Here is a 22,662-nt window from a genome sequence, read left to right on the forward strand (position 1 = left end):
AGCTCTGGGTGAGGTGATGGCTCCCGAAGTGGAGGCTGCTCATCATTCGTGCCATCAAAAAAACGCTTACTAGCTTGCCACAAATCAGTGGCAAGCTCAGCTTCCGTGGGTATCAGCCTCTGTAATGGAGTGTTTGCCTCCTAACAATATAAAAGCTCAAACAAAGTTAAACGTGTACTAGTAATAACTTGTTTATAAACATATGGTAGTATTTATGTTAACTTACATTATTTATTGTCGTATACCGTAGTAAATCTTCCCATTGCAATGTCCGTTTCCTCTTCCAGGAAATAGCCCTGGGAATATCATTTGAAGTTTTTATTGCATATGTCTTCATGGCGGGAAAGGCCTCAAATATCCAAATCTACAAACAATATAATAACAAACATTAGTAATTGTTAAATAATTACTTATAATTTTGGAAACATTATATAAAAATTCTTACTTTAAAAGCCCAAATAAAGCCTGTAAAAGTGTATTTGGAATCATCACCATGCAAACTTTTTCGATCATCCAAGGCAGACGATAACTTATTCCATGTAGCTTTCCATAAATACGAGCCCCACGGAAACAGGTTCCACGCATTTAGGTCTTCTACCAATTTGATTAGATCATTCAGAATAGGTTGTCTGGCCTCTATGCCTAAAAAGCCGGCATGCAAAAGTATTAGAAGGCATACTCGGACAACATCGACGTCATCCATCCGAGTAAAACCATCTTTCTTATTCAATAATCTCGTCAGGTCTTCCACGTGTAGATTCGGCCTCTCCAGCTCAGGAAAAATACGGGATAACCATGATGGGCGGGTAATGTGTCTAGTATACCGACCTACATCATCGTGTCCGAAGCGTAGACCGGTGATTAAGCAAAACTCCTCCCGCCCAAAACACGTATACGCCGGTGGAAAATCAAATCATATCTCTTCATCACGACGTTGTATAGTATCTGGTAGATCGCTAGTCATGGTTTGAAGAAACAGGTGTGTCAACATCGCATCTCCACCGGGATGTTGTACTTTCAGCCATGGCCCGAAGCAAGTATCCTCAAACATTTTTCTTTGTGCAGGTGAAAGCTTCGACACAATTGTTTTGGCCAGGCTGACTTTATTTCTTAAGGTTAATTGAGCCGAATAAAAGTTCTACAAAAACAATAAACATACTAAGTTAGATATACAAAAAACTACACTGTGAAGATATACCAAAAATAATAATAAACATAAAGAGTAGTAGTTTATTCTTCAAACTTAAATTTGCAACACTGTGAATTTCTTATTTGTCTTTGTTTTTTGGTTGAAGTAATGCAATTCATTCAAGTTTCAATTTGCAGAAGAAGAATAGTTTCTGAAAATGAAAATCGCAACACGAAAATGACAATCGCAACGAGAGAATAAAATCACGTTGCGATTTTGTCGTTACGATTTTCATTTCGCGTTGCGATTCTCGGTTGATTTAATAAGCAATCTAAGTGAAATGATTAATCTATTATTGAAATTACCAGTAAACTTATCATCAATTTCAATATGAAAAACCTAATAATAATGCAAAAATTTCAAAAAGAAAATAATTAAAAAAACTAACTATCGGTGGTTGATTTGGTTGATTTTCCATTTCTGATTGTGAAGGTGGGTCTGAGAGATGGAGATAGACGGATTTCGCCGGAGATGGGGACAAATTTCGTCGAAGATGGGTGAGAGAGTGAGAGATGGAGATGGGACTGAGTTATGATTTTAAGTTTTAGATTATGAGTTACGATTACGGGATATACTGTGGAAGGTTCAGTGTTCCAATATATTAATATTTGTGTTTGGAATTTGAAAATAAAATACGCGTTGCGATACTAATGGCGCTTTGAAAATCGCATTGCGATTATGTATTATCTCGTTGCGAAAGTCAGTATCGCGTTGCGAAAGTAGTATCGCGTTGCGATTTTGTATTATCGCGTTGCGATAATCAGTATCACATTGCGATTTTCCAATATGCGTTGCGATTTACTTATTCGCATTGCGAATTGGGAAAATCGCAACACGAAATTGAAAAATCGCATTGCGATAGTCATAATCGCGTTGCGAATCTGGAAACTGATTTGCGATAATGGAGATCGCGTTGCGAATTAGCGATCGCATTACGATTTTGTTGGTCATTTTGGCAAATCCGGAAAAAGTTGGTTAAAATCGTATATTATATGAGATTTTTGGTCACTGAGGTTATTTTCTCTTAAAAATATTGTGGACTACCATCTGTTTTAAACAATATCACCATCATTTCGGAACGAAAATTATGTTATGTTAAATTTATCAGGTAGTCTCAATAGTAAATAAAATATTATTTTCTCTAGAGATTTTAGATTCGGACAAATACGACTGTAGGGTGTATATATATATATATATATATATATATATATTATCAATAGATCAATAAAATACTGAACAAATACTATTTATGATCACCTAAGACGATTAAAAAAAGAAAAGGTAAACTATGCCATTTTTGGAATCATAGATAAAGATTTGACCATAGTAGTGGCTATAAAGAGTGTTCATACAAGAGTTCATATGAATCATGGTTGTGCTTTAGGATCACACTATTATCAAAGCCTTAAAGTATTCATCCCAAGTATATTACCAGTATTTCATGTGAACCTTACACTTTCAACTCCTCGATTCCCGGACCTAATAGTTCGAAAACCGCTTCCACTTCCTCTGTGTTAACTTCATCCAAACTCGGAGGGTTCCACTTTGGATTCTGCAAGGAGATAAAAAAGAATCATAATTATGGACAAACGAGGATGTGTACAATAGCGAGGAGCGTAAATGATCATGCACATCCATCCATAGACAAGAATACTATCTTGGAGAGAAAATACAACAGAGGCAGGAAAAGCCAACCTGATCTTTATCAACCAAGACTGCACGAACACCTTCCGCAAAATCATTTCTTAGAGAAGACCGTAAGGCGATGCGATATTCGGTTTTCATAACACATTTTAGCTGGAAATTATCAATGCGACACAAATATACATATGTTACTTGAAAAATATTGCAACCATAGAAAGAGAAAAACAAACTAAGGAGATGAGCGAGAGAAAAACGTAGAGAGAGAGAATTTGAAAGGAAAGTCAGTTCCGGATGAGTGTTGGTGGGCGTTTATCGACAATCTTAGTAGAAGGGTCTCCCATCGTACGCTTAGGGAATTATTCTTAGTCCATGGTCCTGTTATGAGAGTCTTTATTCCCAGCCAAACTAGAAATCCAAAATACATATTTTCCACTTTTGCTTTTGTTCATTTTAAGAGGGAGGAAGATCTGAAGATGGTTGTTGATGAGTTTAACGGGATTGTGATTGATGGAAGGAAGATCTCAGTTAGTCCTGCCAGATTTAAGGATGAACGTTCAAGGTCAAGGGTGGTGCTTTCTTCTTCAAACAATGTTGCTGGTCAGATTAATGCAGGATCTTCAAAATCAAGAGAAAGAGAAAACATTAGTAGAAGTAGAAGGGATGATAGAACTTATAGGGATGCTCTGTTGTCTAATGGGAATAGAAGGGGGAACAATGATCTATTGTCTGAGGATATCAAGAGGAGGAATGTCAAGGAAAATATATTTGAGATGCATATCCCAACAGAAAGTGCCAACTGGGTGAAGAGGTCGTTAACAGGGATTATCAAATACTCTTTTTAAGTTGAGTTCATTCGGAATGCATGGCGAGTGGAACCTTTACTGAATGAAACCGGGGTACCAATGGCCTTTTGCATGGCAGAAATAAAAGGGGTTCCTTTGTTATGCTGGAATGAACCCTTCTTTGAGAAGTTGGTTGGTAGATGGGGCAGTGTGGTAGATATTCATGATAGTACAAGGAAAAGAGAAGACCTCACAATGGCAAGAATCTTATTGAAGGTGGAAAGTCTTTTTGATGTTCCATAGGTGATTACTCTTGGATCGTATGGAAGATCATTCAAAGTAAGTATCAAGATTGGATCAGCTAGTGAGTATTCTAGTTCGTTTTTCAGTAATTTTCCGGTGGAAGATTCCGGTGAGATATTTTTTGAAGAGAGTATGTCTGAGAAGGATGAAGACAGATTGTTGTCAGTTCATGGGGAAGGTGAGACTTGCGCAGCAGGGGAAAATCGTCTGTCAGTGGACAATTGGATTGACCAGTGAGTGTTTCGTGTTTCTGGAGGAGCTAGTGAGGATAGACAGCTAGCAGGACTTTCCTTAGATATGAAAGATATTAAATGAGGTCTGTCAGAAAGTCAGACTGTTGGAAATTTTAAAGTTGGTGAGTATGCAGTTTTGGGGATTAGAAGTCAAAATTATTCGGCTGATGGATCTCAGGCCCATTCTGAAGACTCTGGGCAGTCTGGGTCAAAATACTTTTCGGGTTTTATTTCTGGGCCAGTATTTACAATTAATAAGTTTGGGGAATTGGTTGAAAACCTTCATTTATCAGGAAAAAACAGGGGAGTGTCCAATGTATTGAAGACAAGCCCAATTGTAGAGAAGCCATTTAGTGCAGAAATAGAGCCCGAAGAAGAAAATTTAAGACCGATGGAATTGGTTTCAAATAACAACTCAAGGGGGAGGCAGTTACATAGCTCTAGAAGAGAGTTTACAACAGAGAGTAATGTGTTGGAAACTAGAAGTCTGAGCAGTTGCAAAAGGGTATATAACAGGTCGAGGGAAAGAAGATACTGGTATGGGGATTTGTTGAACATCTCGTCTGATACAGGGGGTACCATAGTTAAGCAGAGGGAGCTAGATGTTGATTCCAGTACTAAAAATCAGCTCTGTTTATCAGCAGAGAACATTGCTGATGGGAGTCTTTTTCCTTATCTTGACAATGGATCTGGGGGTGGGAGTGTAGAGAGGGAGATTGAAGGTTACTTTTCAGAAGGTGATTGCTTAAAGTCCAAATCTGGTTTGCTGATCAGAAGGAAGAGAAGAACTAAAAGGATCCTGTATCGAGAAGCCCTTGACCAGGTGAGCATTGATACAACATCCTCCTCAGCTTTTTCGATTCTATTGAAAGAAGCGGTAGAAGCTTGGGAGGTTAGCAAGCTTTTGGGTGTGTCTTTTAAGGAAGGGAAAGAAGCCTTTTTGGAAAAAAATCATAGCTTTAGAGAAAGGCGTGAAAGGGGTTAATAAAGGTTTGGTTGATTGAGGGTTGTGTCTGTACCTATTTCCTTTTTGAAGATGACAAAGTTAGTAATATGTTCATGGAATGTTAGGGGCTTGGGGAAAAACGAAAAAAAGAGGGCTGTTCAGAATTTAGTCACCAACTTTAATCCTACTTTTCTTTGGCTGCAAGAAACTAAGACTGAGAAATTTAGAAGGTCTTTTTTTAGGAGAAGTGGAATTAATAAGGTAAAAGGAATTTTGGAATCTCCTTCAGTTGGATCAGCGGGGGGCCTGTTGTGTTGTTGGGATGACAATATTTTTGAGCTGGAGAGTCAGTTTATTAGCAGGAGATTTATAGCTACTTTCGGTAAATTTCGGAGTATTGATTCCAGGTGTGGTTTCATCAATGTTTACGGTCCAGCAGTGGAGGAGGAGAAATCTGTTTTTTTTGAAGAATTAAGTAGTTTTCTTAGTGGACAGAATTATCCCGTTTGTGTGGGAGGGGATTTCAATGTCTATTTACAAGAAGATAAGAAAATGGGAAGGGGTCAAAGTAGGAGTTCAATGGAGATCTTTAATGAGTTCATTCTTCATACGGGCTTGATTGATCTCCCTATGAATGGGGGTAGGTTCACTTGGTGTAATAACCAAGAAAATCCCACTTTTGTAAGATTGGACCGTTTTTTGGTTGATTGTCGCTTTCTAGAGCTTTTTCCGGGCATTTTGCAGTCTCTTCTACCAAGATCTTTGTCAGATCATAATGCTATAGTTCTGGAGAATAAAGGAGTGGACTGGGGTAGAAAACCGTTTAGATTATTCAATTATTTGATGGATGAGGAGGGTTTTGAGGATCTGGTTGTTTCTTCTATTCAGAGTGGCAAGGATAGTCAGAATAAGACATGCGTTTTTAGTCTGTTGAGGAACACCAAACATGCAATTAAGAAGTGGTCTGGAAACAGAGATAAGTATCCAGAAGCTTTGATTTCTGAGTTAGAGAAGAAATTTTCGTTGATAGAGGATGATATTCAACAGAAGCAAGGAGTTGTTGACAGTGAGGTATTAACAGAGTTGAAAAATTCTAGAGTAGAATTGTGGAAGCTTCACAAGATTCAGGAGCAAATCTGGTTTCAGTACTCGAGAACTAATTGGATTGTAGATGGGGATCACAATACTAAATACTTCCATACTTGTGCTACGATTAGGAATAAAAGGAATGCTCTACTTGCTTTAAACTTCAAAGGGGAAACAGTTGAAGATCCAACTGCAATTAAGGCCATAGTTAAAGAGTATTTTTTTAAGATCTATAATGAACGAACTACGTTAGAAATTGATGATTTGAATCTGGATTTTCCCAGAATTTATTTGGATCAGAATCAGTCCTTAGAGCAGGAGTTTTCTGAGGAGGAAGTTTGGGATGTGGTGAACTCTTGTGGCAGTAACAAAGCTCCGGGTCCTGATGGCTTTAATCTGGGATTTTTCAAGAGGTTTTGGAAGGTCCTTAAGGTAGATATTATGAAATTCTTTCATAATTTTTACTTGGGGAAGGAATGGGAACATGGAGTAAATCACACATTCATCACTCTTATTCCTAAGATTTCAAACATTGGTGGTCTGGACGATTTTAAACCTATAAGCCTAGTTGGTGGATTGTATAAGATACTCTCTAAATGTCTGTCAAGAAGACTTAGGAGCTGCATTTCAGATTTGATTAGTCCAAGTCAATTCGCTTTTATCCCCGGTCGGCAAATCCTGGACTGTTCTCTTATAGCAAATGAAGGGATTGACTTTTGGAGGAAGAATGGTTTAAAAGGGTGTGTTTTTAAGGCTGATTTCAAGAAGGCATATGATACTCTTGACTGGCCTATTTTGTTCAGAATAATGAAGGAAATGGGCTTTGGTTCTAGATGGATAGGTTGGATTTCGAAATGTATCACATCAACAACTGTTTCAGTTTTGGTGAACGGGGTTCCTACCGAGGAAATTCCAATGGCGAGGGGTCTTCGGCAGGGCTGTTCCTTGTCTCCATTGTTGTTCAATATAGTTGGGGAACTCTTGAATCTATTAATACTGAAGGCTGTTTCAGGAGGGCTTTTTTCGAGATTGGTCATTAGAAAAGAGGAGAGAAATTTTAATTTAACTCATTTGCAATTTGCTGACGACCTTATTATGTTCTGTGGGGCGTCGAAAAAACAGATCTTAAATGTAAAGAGGGTGCTTCGGGTGTTTGAGATTATTTCTGGTCTTCAGCTGAATTTAAAGAAGTGTAAATTATTTGGGGTGAACTTAAAGGAAGAGGAAATTAAGGATTGGGCAGCTATGATTGGATGTTCAGTGGGCTCTTTTCCCTCAGAATATTTGGGACTCACTTTAGGTCCACATAGGAACTCCAACATTCTATGGGATCCAGTGGTTCAAAGCTTTAATAAGAGGTTAGCGGGCTGGAAAGGCTCCTCTCTGTCACTGGCAGACAGGCTAGTTCTAATTAAATCAGTTATAAGCTCACTCCCTATATACTTTTTGTCAATGTTCAAGGTTCCACCTTCAGTTTACAAGACTCTAAATTCTATTATGTCAAATTTTTTATGGGGTGGTGGAGATGGGAAAAAGAAGATACATTGGGTAAGCTGGTCCGACGTTTGTAAACCAAAAATTGAAGGAGGCTTGGGGGTTCCTAATTTAAATGTGGTGAATAGGGCACTTTTGGAAAAGTGGGCTTGGAGGTTTGCTATTGAGAGGGATGCAGTTTGGAGGGAAATGCTCTGCAACAAATATAAATTGGATCCTTCCTTGATGCAGTTTGACAGTAAAGTCTCTCCTAAATTTTCTTGGATGTGGAGAGATATGGTGAGTAATCATTATAAAGCTGATTCGTTGGGCTGTAGTATCAGAGGTAAATATAGCTATAAAATTGGCAATGGGAGGAACATTCGGTTTTGGCAAGACAATTGGGCAATGGATCATCCTTTGATGGTATTGTTCCCTAGAATATTTTCTATTGCAGTGAATAAAGCAGGAAGATTATTTCAGTTTGGGGAGTTCAGTTCAGGGGGTTGGATTTGGAACGTTCAGCTGAGGAGAGAGTTGAATGACTGGGAATTTGAGCAATGGGCAAATTTGATGGCTGTTATCTCTGATTTTTCTATTTCTGTTGATGCCGCTGATGGACTGTTTTGGAAGGGGAATGGAGAAGGGGTTTTCACTGTGAAATCATGTGTCAATCTATCTTATTCGGGTTCTCCCGATTCGGAGGAAGCTAAATTTTGGAAGTCTAATGTTTGGAGGGGTATGTTGCCTCCAAGAGTAGAGACTTTTCTTTGGCAAGTTATCTTAAAGAAGTTGGCAGTGAAGACAGCTCTGGTTAAGAGAGGTGTTCAGGGCATAAATGATACTTTGTGTTCTTTTTGTAATCTAGAAGAAGAGTCTTCATCGCATTTATTTTTTTCCTGTTCGGTGGTTTGGCCAATTTGGATGAAATTCTTGGGCTATTGGAATTTTCAGTCTGTTTTTCATGCAGATGCTAAAAGATTCCTATTGGCTTGGAATGACTTGAAGACCAACTCTCTTATCTGGTCATTTATACCTGGAGCTGTGCTATGGACAATTTGGAAGACCAGGAATTTTATAGTGTTTGAAGGAGGGAAGCTTGATCGAGTAGAGATTTTCTTTCTAGCTAGGTGCAGGCTTGCTTCATGGTTTCTAGCTAAGGAAACTCATATTACTATTTCCAAGGATGATCTTATTGCTGACCCGTCCTTAGTGGATTCCTACTCGTCCCATTCTAATCAGATTTCAACCGTGTTTCTTTGGTCCCCTCCTCCAAAAAGTTTTATTAAACTTAATGTGGATGCGGCTACTTCGAGTGATTGGAAGAGGAGTGTCTTAGGTGGTATTTTGAAAGACATGTCTGGTTCGATTCTTGGCTCCTTCAAAGAGCCTGTTGGTCCGGGGCTCCCAACTTTAATGGAATTGAAGGCTATCCTAAAGGGTTTAGATTTTTATGAATCTATTTGTCATAGGTTTAAAGATAGATTGATTATTGAGAGTGATAGTAAGGTGGTAGTATGTGGTCTCTTGTCCTGTTGTTTATGTTCAAATTGTTAAAGACATTATTCAAAAGCTTAGTGTTTTTGAAGGTTTTATTAGTTGGGTTAGTAGGACAACCAATATAGAGGCGGATGTCCTAGCTAAGGCTAGTATTGGTTGAATTATGTCCTGTTAAGGGCTATTTCTTTCTGGTTTTGTATCTCTTGAGGGAGATTAGTTTGTACTACTTTGTTATATTTGAGTTTAATGAATCCTAGGGCACTCTTTTCCTCCTTGTGCGGATTAAGGAACTATTCTTAAGTTCCGTTAATCACGAAGGGGGTTTTATTGAGGCCTTCTATTCCTATCAAAAAAAAAATATTGCAACCATAGAAGAAATTTACTTAGAAATGGAGAGAGAGATGGAGGAAAATGCAGTTGAATGACACACCTCCGAACTCACCGTTGTAAATTCATTGCCATGTTTACCATATCCAGATGCAACTTTAGAGAAATAATTTTTGGTTAAGCAAAGAGAAAAGGGAGCGCCCTTTCCAAGCTCCTGCAGAGCATCATTTGCCCACTCTGCCACTGCAGAAAGAAACTGTTAAATAGATCTACATTGCCGGTTTCAGTGTCATCTTTTGTCATCCACAAGAGCAAAATGACGATGCATATCCAGTTTAATTTATTGTTTGGATAAGCTTACCTGAAGCTTCTGTGCTTTGCTGATGTTTCTTAACCTCTGTGATTGTCTCACTAACCGATTTATCTGCACTGAAGCATGAACTTATCTGAGGCAAAAGTAATTTCAAGTGATCTTCAGACTCGGGGTTACTGTTGTACTTTGCCAACAATGTTGTAAGGACCTTGTCTGGATCCTCCGAACTGTGAAAATAAATATATATCATTTATGATTTTGAGGGAAAGATTAAGAAACCAGAAATATTTATGTTGCTACTTAGACCACCGCATCTCCGATTTTCCAAAAACATATCATCCTCGATGAAACTACAATAAAACCAAGAAGATTTAAATGCTGAAGTTTGTATTTAAGCCAAGATCCTAAATATCTTTCATTTCCACTCAAACTAGAAACAAGATTTGAGGCGTACAAGTTACTGGATAGAAGGGCTTCCTTCAGTGAACCTAGATTCCCAGATGTCACATAGTGTGTTCCAAGACCTACATATAGTGCATCTGAAGGCGTTGATATCTTTTTCCCAGTCATTCCGAGATAAGCACCTACAGAACTCCAAAATTGTAAATGGCAACAGTAGAGGGGTGCGCCGTAGAGTGAACTGAACTGAGAATAGCAAGAGAAGTGAAACAATGTTTGTGCATGCGTATAACAACATAAGTTCAGCTTTAGGGATTCAGCGTCTCCAAAAGGTAATAAAAGAAGAGGTTCAAAATAAGCACTACCCTCCCACGTCAACCCCAGTATTACAGGTTTAATCTATAGCATCCTATTACAAACTGCTTTTGGTGCAACTCTTAGAGCTTAGTTTTAGGGTAAAAGAAACATACCAACAGAACCCCCTCCAGGAGTTTTTGCTGCTATATATGAAAACCCAACATCGGGAAACAAACCTATTGCATTTTCTGGCATGGCAAGAACAGTCCTCTGACCCACAGATATGCAAGAGCAAAAGATAAGAGAGAAAATTAGTAAAGCTATGATAATTTAAAATGCAAGAGAAAATATTTATGGGCAGCAAAAAGATCAGTTTGTACCTCAGTTACCACTCTGTAGCGACCATGACCAGATAGGCCAACTCCAAAGCCCATTGTTATGCCATCCATGAATGATATATAAGGCTTCTTGTATTCAGAAATTTTGCATACTAGAGAATACTCTGCAGTAAAAACCTGGAAAAACAATACAGCATAATTCGATAATATACTTCTAATGACAGGGTAAAATGAAAAACACAGTGATGGAACAGCATTGCAGTGATGAGAAGCAACAAAAAATAAACAGAAAACTCTGCAATTAGCAAGCTATATGCTATATTCATTGCTGGTACCGAGCACTCAGTGGTGTAGAGTTACCATTCTCCCATCCTATCATTTTAACTGCTACATCTTGGTCATGTAACAACAGATTATTTACAATCTTGCTATGTTTACAAGATAAAACATTCAAAGAGTTAAAACTGCAAGCAAAAGCTCAAACAGTTGAACTTTAATTATGCTCCTACGGATGCTAATTTCATCTGGACACAAATAGAGGCCAAATTATGTTATTCAAGTTGTATTACATTTACAATCAAAGGATGCTTGAGACTCGTATTATTACCTACAATTATTTGATCCCAAATATCCCCCCTGTTTATTCACCTGAATTTATATAGAGCCTACATAAAACCCAGACTCATAGATGCTTTAGATTTCAGAGTTGCATACAATTACTTGTGTTTCATATTCTTGCGAAGTATTTCTCATCAATGGTTCTCGGAAGGTTGAATGTATCATATCCATGGTAAAAGTAGTATTTTGAGTAGGAAAATGTGACAGACATCTTGTGCTGACAAAATTTTAGTAAATTGGAAATGATTATAATTATAATGGTATATAATTAACCTCAATCATATCCGAGAGTTTGTTTTTTTCTGTAATCTGCTTCACATCACCACCTGCATATAAGCTAAGATGTAAGTTATCAATGAGAGAAGAACACTACATTGAATCCAAAAATAAAAGATAAAACTTGAAAAGAACATCCTCATCCCACCCAAAGAAAAAAGGGGAAAAGGAAGAATAATACGGTAAACAACTTATAGCTTATAGCTTGCAACAGCCAATTTAACAAGAACTGACAAAATATTCAACAGCGAGCTAGAAAGAAACATTTGTAGCACAAGGCATGCATTTACAGATGGAAGGGAAAGGAAACCTTTGGCACAAGGGGTGTGTTTCTATCCTTTTGGATTTCAGCAACAACACCATTAATATCCATTCATGCATTGCATTACCCATCAATGGTTAGCCCCAAAAACTACCCTAACACTAGTACATGAAAACTAGCCTACAAGGAAATCAATGCACATTCTTCATTACAAACTAGCATTTAGAATCTTAATTTTTTTCTTCAAAGTACCTGCACAAAAGGCACGTGGTGTGCTGCCCTCGATCAAAACACATTTGACATTTGGATCCGATTCCCATTCATCAAGAATTTGCTTGTACTTGATATCCATATCTGCATTTATCAAGAGACACAAACGTCTCACCCCAAAAACTCATCTGCAAATTATTAATTCATATCCACACCAAAGATAATGCCACTTGACACCAAATTTAAAGTGGAAAGATTTCCATTAATCTGAATAATATCTAAGATTTCAAGAACAAAAAAGATTTTGTATATAACTTGCAGAACCCCTACATGCTTCTTTAATTATACTCATCTTCAATAGTACCAGCAAATAATTCAAATATGTCTTCCTTTCTCACTTTGCTCTTAACTATTTTCAACAGTTTTACTCCATCAAATTTTATCCTTTATATTATCAAAGAAAATTACGTAGTCTAAAATCGAGCTACAACAGATCATTCACGTCAAACTTGTTTTCACTCCAATCAAAGTCAACCTTTTAGCTCGTAGAAGAGTTACTTAAACTTGAATAACAAAAAAAAAGGAGAAATTTCAATGTAAACGAAGGAGAAATAACGAAAAGGACCTAAATTCATAGCGTTGAGAGCTTTGGGACGGTCTAGAGTAATGACTACGACCCCGTTTGGGTAAACATTTCCTTTCACAAACTCTTCAGCTCCACCAGCCATGGTGGACAAGTTCCAATCACGACTAGAAAAAGAAACGCTTCCTATCGATGACCTCGAGGCGTCACTGCAAATAGAGAAGCGGAGAGATCGAGGAGCGAGACTTGAAAACAGAGCAGCGGCGACAAACGCTGATGCATCGGGGTTGTTTGGGAACAATGATAGTGGGAACTTTAACGGAAAAGATTTGGTGGCGAGTTTAGAGACTGGAAAGCATCTCATGCTTTCCCTGATATTTGACCTTGCTTTGGAGAGTGGTGAATGCGACACTGAGTTCAACTACCGAGTAAAATTCATATATATTGGAGGAATCTTATTTCCCATCCGGCTCGCCTTCAAGATCTCGTAATTAGGGTGATTATTGAGCGAGTCCAAGTCTGAGTTGATTAATATTCTATTCGTGTTCGTTAATATTATTTTTGTAGTTCGTTAAAATTATTAAAATTTTACTCAATTAGTGCTTATTAAAATATTTATTGCTCGATTCGATGCTCGTTAAACTCGATATTCGTTGCTCACCTAGTTGCTCGTTTAGCTCATCAAAATTTTTATATTATTTTTTTAATTATAGGTAAAATTTACTAATACTATATAGAACTTAACATAAACATAAATTAATATATTAAATTATAAAATTATAAAAAAAATGTACGAAACATTTTCATAATCTAAATTCTAAAGTAATAATCCACAAATACATTAAATTAATAAATTAATATATTAGTAATTTAACATCTTTTTAATTACCTATTAGTAAATTAGTAATTTTTAAAGATAACCACTAAAAAATATATATAAAAAAATTAACGAGTTGTTAACGAAGTTATCGAGTCGAGTTGAACTTTACTAGACTCAACTCGTTAAGGTCTTTAGCCGAACTCGAGTCAAATTTTTACCTAACTTTGACCGGTCAAGTTCACGTTGCACACGAGCTACTCTTCAATAAACACCCTACTCGTAATACAATTTTGAATTAGTTTTTGATCAAATTTAATTCGGGTCGTGTTGATTTATATTTATTTTAGTATTATTTTAAATTTAAATCAAATTCGAATTTAATCTTAACAGCACATTTTTACTGTTTATTGTTTATATATTAAAATAAAAATTTATTAATTCAAAAATTTTAAAATCAGATAAGTAAGTAATTGAATCGGTTAAACCATGTATTTCTAGACGAAACAATTGTGATTCGATACCAGCGAACGTCAACTTATTGCCGCATCTTACTACATAATCCAATACGTGGCATCTTGCTAGACATGATCTCCGAAAACGAGCCAACCAATTGCCCCGCCAAGCTAATTGGATCGTCGATCAGAGTGTGAATGAATGTGTTGAACACCCTACGTTTCTGTTCCGTGGACCTCAAGCTAAACCATGTTAGTAATTTCAATCTGAATTCTTGGTTAATATGAGCCTCGCCTTCTAGCCATCTGATTATCTTTACGCAAGACTCGAAGCTCTCGTCCAAGTCACCTGAATCGTTGCAGATTCGGAATGGCAATCCATTTACAAGGGTGCTAATGCTATCACAGTCATGTGACTCTCCATTCAAGCTCGCCGCTCTATTCCTGAACAACTCTGTGTGGGAATCACTAGTTCTGTGTGATCTTGCTATGGCTTTCTTCTCTATTTCATGCGATGAAGTATCGTTATCTGCCTCCATGGCCTGTTCTAAAGTGTAACCGTTTTCTTCATCTCTGGAGGACTCGAATGGAGGAGTCAGTTCCTCATTTAGATCAGGAACCAAGGCAACATTTAAGTCAATCCCACGCGAAACGGATGCCATATGACCGTCTTTCCGAGTTTCAGGCTCAATAATTTTGCTTACCGCACAGCATTTTTCTACATCATCACTACAAAACCCTTCAAAGCATCCTAGCTTTTGAGCCCAAACAAGTTGCAGGATCTTTCCAAGGTCTGGAACCTTAAATCCAGAACCAACTGCCGTGAGCTCCACTGAGCCTCCTTCAATAAGGGAAAGCCGATTCTTCAGATTCATGATATCCGCTTAATTAGGATTCTTGTTAAGTATCTCCACACTCTTAGTGAAACATTTAGCCTCAGAATGGCCCAAGTCACCAGCTTTGATATAAGAAACAATACAAAAGGTGTACTCGGTACAAGGCTGCAGATTAGATATCAAAATTCTTCTCTTAGTTCTTGGGAAAACACAGATAGGTTCTTTTGTATATGTTTCATTGCTACTTTCGAAATACCACAGCTTGTAGCCCTTAATATCATCGGCTGATACAGTAGATAGTTCGACCAGAACAATTATAATAGATGACGACTTCACTTCTTCAAACATAAACCTGCATGCAGCAGGTCGTGAATCTGCCCATCAAGCAGAAAAACGTTTTTCATGTAACAAATTACTAACATCTACATAACCAATAAGAAATAAAGGAGGCCAATGCGGGTTCTAAGTTCTAACCTTGGAACTTTGGGTTAGTATTAGACATTGTTGCCTTCCATTCATTCGCTTTTCCGATTGCAAGAGAGCATAGTTTCTGTCTATCACCAGCAACGGAAAGCCTGCTGATAATTCCCCGTGCCATTTTGGCAGAAACCCCATTCATGGGGCCAACTTCCGTTTCTAATTTGGCCTTCATATCTTTCACAAACTCGTGCAGTTCTTTAAAGCGAGATGTCGAGTCTAGGAGCCTTAGCTATGCTAAGTTGCTTCTTCCAACATCTGCAGATGCAAAGTAATCACGCCAATCGTGTCAGCCCAAAGCCGAAAAATAAGTATTTGATCATATTATCTAAAACCTGATTCATGACATTCAGATATTTTCCCACATCAAATTTTGACATGATGGTAATCATGGACTGAGGCATGAGCTGCAAGTGAATTACTCACCCAAGTATACCTGAAACTTTACCACAAGAAGCACAAAAATAGCTACCATCTAGCTGCATCAATTGGCCAAGAACAACAACTCCCACCTTCTCACGTTGAAGAACACACTCGATATGACATGAACACCCACAATAATCCCCATCACCAGATTCAGAAGTGCATACCAACCAAAGACTTGGGTCCTTGTTGTCATCAAATAAGTGACAGATGCAACACGAGCATCTCTTACAAAATGCACCATCTTTAGATAGAACAGCTCTGCAAGCAGATTTTTTACATATCCATGAGTTTGAAAATCCATGCTCCGGAGGCTGCTCAGAAGCCGGAAGCACTTTCACCGGGATCTCTCCCTTTCTGTTTTGCTTCCTAGAGGAAGGTTGACTGTTGGCAGCGGACGAGAACTTTCTTGACTCTGACTTCTGGATTGTTTTGTTAGCCAACTTCAAAGCTTGAGTCATTTTGATCCTTCCTTGGACCAATTAGGCTTCTGAATGCTACACAAGAGAAGAAAAACAGGTACACAGAATAATCAAACGACGGAAACATAATGCCAACTGCTATAATTTATATAATATATTACGAAAGGACTAGACAGTGTCATAGCATTATTCAACCTGCAAGACACCCATGTTTGTTCCAATGATATTGTATTAAAAAAGGTAAAGAGGAATGAAGTCAGGGAGAAAAGGTAGGATTGCATACACATTGAATATGATTCTAAGCCTCAACGGCATACAAATCATTTCATCAGAACACATCGATTAAAGTCCAGTAAACGCCATCAAAGTTACTGGAAATATATATTTCCCAAATTCTAGAGTACTTCAAAAAACAAAACAAACATCACTAGTGAGTGATAACGTGACTTTCTTATGACTCTGCTACGACAAACATGCTCTTCCAAGAACAAGGATTCGATCTGCAACAAACAGAGAAATTAAAGCAGGCAGTAGTAGAAGATCATACCTTTAGAAATGTATTTATCTGCTCAATTCATAATATAAATGACGAAACTCGTAAAGGTTAGCTCACCCCACCTGTCAAAAGAAATTAGTTTTAACCATCGGCAAGTCATTGCATCATCAATACTACACATTTTCCTTAAAATTAAATCCCTATTTTTCTCATTAATGAGAACGGATCTAAGCAAACAAAAAGTTAAAGAGTAGATTCTAAGAGAAGAATCAATACCTGAGCATAGTGGGGAGCAATCTAGGGTTTTGATGAAGCCAAAACCAAAATAAGCAAAAGGCTTGGAATACAGAGCGAGAGAGCCTTCGTTCTGTTAGTTGGATTTTGAAGAGAAAGAGAAACGAGACGAGGAAGCTTGCACGAGTTGGCAATGCTTTGAAGCTAAAGGGATCAGGGGAGACTCACGCGACACGAAGAACGCGTAAATTTGCTGTTGATCGAAAAGCAACGCTGGCTTTGACTTCAGAAAAAAGTACGGGAAAGCACCGGTTCCTATTTTCCGATTAATGCGTGATTTAACAGCCATTGTCATGGCGCGTAATGTTTGTTTTATCGTAGGTTATTTTGTTTTTATTTAGGTAAAATGCAAAAATTTCCTTATATTATAGTAGGTTATTTTATTGAGTCCATTGATTATTAAAGTTATAAAATAATCTTTAATTATAGAGCATTGTTTAGTTGAATCATCGACTATTAAAAACTACAAAATAATTATTCGACTATTTATATATTTTAAACTCGTCATTTTTGTTAAAAGATGATGATAATTTGATTTGTGATGTGAAAAAATCTGATTCAATAATCATTTGAGTTGTAATTTATGGATTAACTCTTCATTTACATTATGTCGTTGAGTTCATACTTGAAATATTATGTTGTCGAATTAGTGCTTGAAAGCAATAATGATACTAGTAGACATCATTAAAATATGATTTTATTATATCTTAGTCAGCAGATTAACGTCTATCTCAGACGATTGTTAATTTTTTAATATAAAATACGAGTTTGAGACATATAAATGGTTAGGTGGTCGCTTTGTAACCCTTAATAATTAGATGACTCAACAAAACAACATTCAATAGTTGAACGATCATTTTATAACTTTTAACATTCGATACTCAACAAACAATATACTAAAGAATTTTATAAAACATAATAACAATATCAATAAATAGAAAATAAAAGTAAACTAGATCATTAGTTGTTAATCTATTATCATTTTCTTACTCTGATCGCTAAAATATTTTTTATTTTAATTATCAGTTATTAAAAAAATAACGAAAGATATTAATGTGAAATATTTTTTACGTCATTTTCTTTTTTTCTCATCCATAATTAAAATAAAGGATAAATTACATGTTTAGTACCTATATTATTAGTTTTATTTTGTTTTAGTACCTCACCATTAAAATTATTTAACTTTCAAATTACTCCTAATTTAATCACTCTAATTTTTTAATTTATTTTTATTTTAATTATATATTAATAAAATAATAATAAAAATGTCGTACCATACAAAATATTAATAAAATAAATTAGAGTGATTAAAACATGAGCAATTTGAAAGTTTATATTGAATTTTTTTAAATTTTAGTGACTAAAATAAGAGTAAAAAGATAGTTAAGTAATAAATGATGTAATTTACCCATAAAAATGTCGCGTACATCAGTTTTGCTAAGTTTTTAGCGACAGTGTACTAAAATGAAAAAAAGAAAACGTTAAGTATGCTTTTGAAACAAATGAAAGTTTAGATACTAAAATGAAATAAAAATGATAATTTAAATACTAAATTTGTAATTTATCCTAAAATAAAAAACAAATTGATACAATACATGTATTAAACAAGCAAATAATCCTTAGGTGGCGTTTGGTTGGATGGAATCACTTAGAATTGGGGGGAATTGGAATCTAATTCCACAATTTTCCCATGTTTGGTTCAAGTTTTTCAAGGGAATTGGAATCCCTCATAGCTTCAACTTTTCATCAAATGAAGGAAAGTGAATTCCATCCAAGAATTGATGGAATTCAATTCGCTTGTTGGAGGGAATTGAAATTTAACCATACTACCATAATCAATCTTTTAGTAACTTATTCATATATTGAATAAAAATATTTTTTTATTATTTCGGGTCGAGTCGGGTTTCTAATTCATATATTCAGGTCGGGTCGGGTCGGGTGAAACTTTATTTTGGTCGGTCGGTTTTTTAAGTGTGATATTCGGGTCAAGTCGAGTTCGGGTTTAGGGTGAAAATACCCGACCCGAAAATATATATAATTTTACCTTATATATTTAGATATAATTACAATAATACATCTCTATATATATTTTTTCAATTAAGTCATTGTTTTTATTGAATAAAAATATTTTTTTATTATTTCGGGTCGGGTCGGATTTCTAATTCATATATTCGGGTCAGGTCGGGTGAAACTTTATTTTGTTCGGGTCAGATTTTTTAAGTGTGATATTCGGGTCGGGTCGGGTTCGGGTTTAGGGTGAAAAAAAACCCGGACCAACCCAAAAAAAATATATAATTTTACCTTATATATTTAGGAATAATTACAATAATACCCTTCTATATATATTTTTTTCAATTAAGTCAATATTTTTATTGAATAAAAATAATTTTTTTATTATTTTGTGTCGTGTCGGGTTTCTAATTCATATATTGAATAAAAATAGTTTTTGGTAAATTTTTTTTGTAACTAATTAACATACTCCGATTGGAATGTATCGAAATATTGCTCTATCTTTTGATAACTTATTAACATATTTTGATTGCGATGATTTTAACTTATGATGTTTATTAGCATGATTTTTATAATTTATTGAAATGAATATCAATCAATAAAATGAAAATTTAATATTTTTAACTTTTTTATAATATATTACTACATGTAAGTTATAAAATAAAGCAAAAAAATAAGAAGGGTAATTCTGTCATTTTACATTACTGAAATCAAATTCATCTGATATGTTTACGAACCAAATAGAATATGGAATTGGATTCCAATTCCATTTCCTGCCAACCAAACAGAATATGGAATTGGATTCCAATTCCTGACAGATTCCAATTCCTTCACAGATTCTAATTCCCTCATAAACATTCTAGCGAACCAAACGACACCTTAGTACGTAGAGGAATGTTTGGGAATGTGTGTTCTGATTTGGTAGGGCATTCCAAATGAGTGAAATGGGCTGTGAAGTTTTGCAGAAAGAGAATCGACTCTGATTACATTATGAGTCAAGTCTACACCAACCACATCTGAATATCATCATGAGGTATCATACTAGTACAGATGACATTGTCGAAGATGGATTTTCTCATATTCCCAATGATACACACCACTACCTAATCATACAATGCATCTATCATAAATTTGTTCCATCTCCGCTCCTCAATATATATAGAGAGAGAATTACAGGGCAAGTTTCATAGGGAACAATACGGTGCAAAAGAAAAAACTCATATCGAATATTGGAGAAATTATTCTACGATAGAAATAAACAGTAAAAAATAAATTTGGTGAAAATACTCATATCACTATACGTATTTAAGAAGACATCGAAAGATATGATATCTTTTGGGTTTGTACGTTGTTAATTGAGATGATGTTCACACTACATACAATTTAAAAAAGACATCATGTCTTCTCAAAATCTTCCCAAAAACATCAAGTGGTACAATTGTTTTTCTCATGACCCGTTCATTCCACACTAATTAAGAAATAATTTGTTATGCATATTTTATGAGTCATTCTCTTTTCATATTAATTAAGAAAAATTATCCTTTTATGGTACCTATTGGAAAGGTTGAGAGTTAAATTTAATTAAAAAGATAAAGACTAAATTAACAAAAAGATGTAAATATTAAGAGTTAAATTTATTATATTTTTATATCTCATTTCTCCTCTTCTCTATTTACAATAGGTAAATATATATTTTGATGCATGAATTTAGTTTGAATGTTCAATTTAGTACCACTGCATTTTTTGGTCCAAATTAAGTACATGAACTCGACTTCGGGTTCAATTTGATGTCTACTTTATTTTATTTTATTCGATACAACAACAATAACAACAACAAAACCCTATTTCCAATATGCAATGGGATAAGGGGAGGTAGGGTAGTAGGCTGCCCCCAACGCCAGGTTGAGAGCAGCTTCCGTGGAAGACCTCTGGCAGTCAGGAAATTAAAAATAAAGATAAAATACAATGCATGTATAAATAAATCAATAAATACATAGTTGAATAGTCTTCATATGCGCGTCTGTAATGGGAAGTAATCACTGCACATAAATCCTTACCTAAAAATCTCTGCATATTGACAGAAACGTAAGTCCTGGCTAAATTTAAAAATATGAAACATGAAGATAAAGATACATGGAAGTCAGAGATAGCAAGCTACGAGAATGAATAAAGTCTAAATGGGTTAGAACCTAAACTAAGGCAACACCACTCCGCTACCCTAGTTCTAATCCTTCATAAAATCCAATGAAAGAAACGTATAAAAAGTAGAGGTCATGGAAATTACTACAAAGGTAATTTAAAAAAAAGACAGAGATGATACACCCTATGGATGTGACCCACACTACTCAGTTACCCTGGTCTTTAGTCTCCATACTTTCCTATCATAGGTCATGTCCTCAGTAAGGGTTAAATCCTTCAAATCAGATCTCAAGCAGTCTACTCACTTCCTCATTGGTCGTCCTCTCCTTCTGACACCGTCGATTGTAATCAACTCTACCATTCTGACCGCATCCGATGGCTTTCGCCTAAGGACATGCCCAAACCACCGTAGTCTTCCCTCCCTCAATTTTTCGGATATAGGCACCACCCCCAAGGACATCCTAATTGCAGAGTTTGGTGTCATGTCCCACAGAGTCCTACCACATGCCCATCGAAGCATTCTCATTTCAGCGGCCTCCATCCTCCTTACGTGATCCTTCTTGATTGCCCAACATTCTGATCCATACAGCAACGCTGGTCTTATTGTCATTCTATAAAATTTTTCCTTAAGTTTTTGAGGCACCTTCTTGTCACACAAAACTCCAGTAGCAGCCCTCCACTTTAGTCATCCCGCCTTTATACGGTGTGTTACGTCATCATCTACACCCCCATCTTTATGTATCATAGACCCTAGGCACTTGAAACAATCCTTTGAGGGGAAAACGTGTCCTTCGATGCATATTTCTACATCTTCATCGTTTTGGTTTCCACAGAAGTTTGAACATAAATACTCTGTTTTTTCAATATTGATCCTTAGACCTATTTCTTCCAAAGCAATCTTCCAGGTAGCCAGTCTATTATTCAACTCATTTTTTGTTTCAGCAACTAGGATAATGTCGTCAGCGAAAAACATACACCATGGAACACCGTCTGGTGTCGCACAATAGATGTCGTCCATAATCAAGGCGAAGATGTAAGGGCTAAGAGCCGACCCCTGGTGGAGTCCGATTTCCACCGGAAAAGCCTCGGTGTCGCCAACTGTCGTTCTACGTATGTAGTAGATCTACAGAACATATCACGAATCGCCCGGATATAAGCAGTTGGGATCTGTCTCGTTTCCAAGGTCTTTTAGATCGTATCGCGGGGTACGCTATCATACGTCTTCTCAAGGTCAATGAACGCCATGTGAATATATCTATTTTTTCCCTATATTTCTCAATAAGCCTTCGAAGTAGATGAATCGCCTCCGTAGTAGATCTGCCTGGCATAAAGCCAAATTGGTTTTTCGAAACCCTAGTAACCTGTCTAAACTTAGCCTCTATCACTCTTTCCCATAGCTTCATAGTATGGCTGAGTAGTTTAATACCTGTGTAATTACTACAACGTTGGGAATCTCCTTTATTCTTATAGATTGGTATCACCGTAGACTCTCTCCACTCTTCTGACATCTTAGT

General features: G+C 36.3%; 1 protein-coding gene and 1 pseudogene across 3 annotated transcripts; both read right to left on the reverse strand.

Annotated features, from left to right (window-relative positions):
- Nucleotides 1–2,610: 2,610 nt before the first annotated feature.
- Nucleotides 2,611–13,206, reverse strand: LOC120150055 (3-hydroxyisobutyryl-CoA hydrolase-like protein 3, mitochondrial). 3 transcript variants are annotated; one of them, XM_039162757.1, is made up of 10 exons: nucleotides 12,822–13,206; nucleotides 12,239–12,340; nucleotides 11,722–11,774; nucleotides 10,873–11,007; nucleotides 10,666–10,762; nucleotides 10,251–10,380; nucleotides 9,845–10,023; nucleotides 9,599–9,726; nucleotides 2,885–2,986; nucleotides 2,611–2,741 (listed from the first exon to the last, which is right to left on the reverse strand). In XM_039162757.1, exons 1-10 carry the CDS (start codon nucleotides 13,141–13,143, stop codon nucleotides 2,640–2,642), a joined length of 1,350 nt encoding a protein of 449 aa, XP_039018688.1. In that variant the 5' UTR covers nucleotides 13,144–13,206; the 3' UTR covers nucleotides 2,611–2,639. The 3 variants fall into 3 exon arrangements, with proteins under 3 accessions (XP_039018688.1, XP_039018687.1, XP_039018689.1); XM_039162756.1 differs by lacking the exon at nucleotides 11,722–11,774 and adding an exon at nucleotides 12,035–12,099 and having other exon boundaries at nucleotides 12,822–13,205; XM_039162758.1 differs by lacking the exons at nucleotides 12,239–12,340; nucleotides 12,822–13,206 and adding an exon at nucleotides 12,035–12,087.
- Nucleotides 13,207–14,092: 886 nt separating this feature from the next.
- Nucleotides 14,093–16,279, reverse strand: LOC120150054 (annotated as a pseudogene).
- Between the last annotated feature and the right edge of the window lie 6,383 nt (nucleotides 16,280–22,662).

The sequence above is a fragment of the Hibiscus syriacus genome, unplaced genomic scaffold (genome assembly GCF_006381635.1).
Source record: "Hibiscus syriacus cultivar Baekdansim isolate YM2019G1 unplaced genomic scaffold, ASM638163v2 tig00111013_pilon, whole genome shotgun sequence".
NCBI classification, from domain to species: Eukaryota; Viridiplantae; Streptophyta; class Magnoliopsida; order Malvales; family Malvaceae; genus Hibiscus; species Hibiscus syriacus.

Bases quoted from the DNA above. Each gene is read 5' to 3' on its own strand.
- LOC120150055 (XM_039162756.1), bottom strand. From the start codon at position 13,143: ATGAGATGCTTTCCAGTCTCTAAACTCGCCACCAAATCTTTTCCGTTA. The intron at 11,008-12,034 runs GTTTCCTTTCCC...TTGTTTTTCCAG, and splicing joins ACACACCCCTTGTGCCAAAG to GTTTTTACTGCAGAGTATTC. The intron at 2,987-9,598 runs GTGAGTTCGGAG...GATAATTTCCAG, and splicing joins ATGGCAATGAATTTACAACG to CTAAAATGTGTTATGAAAAC.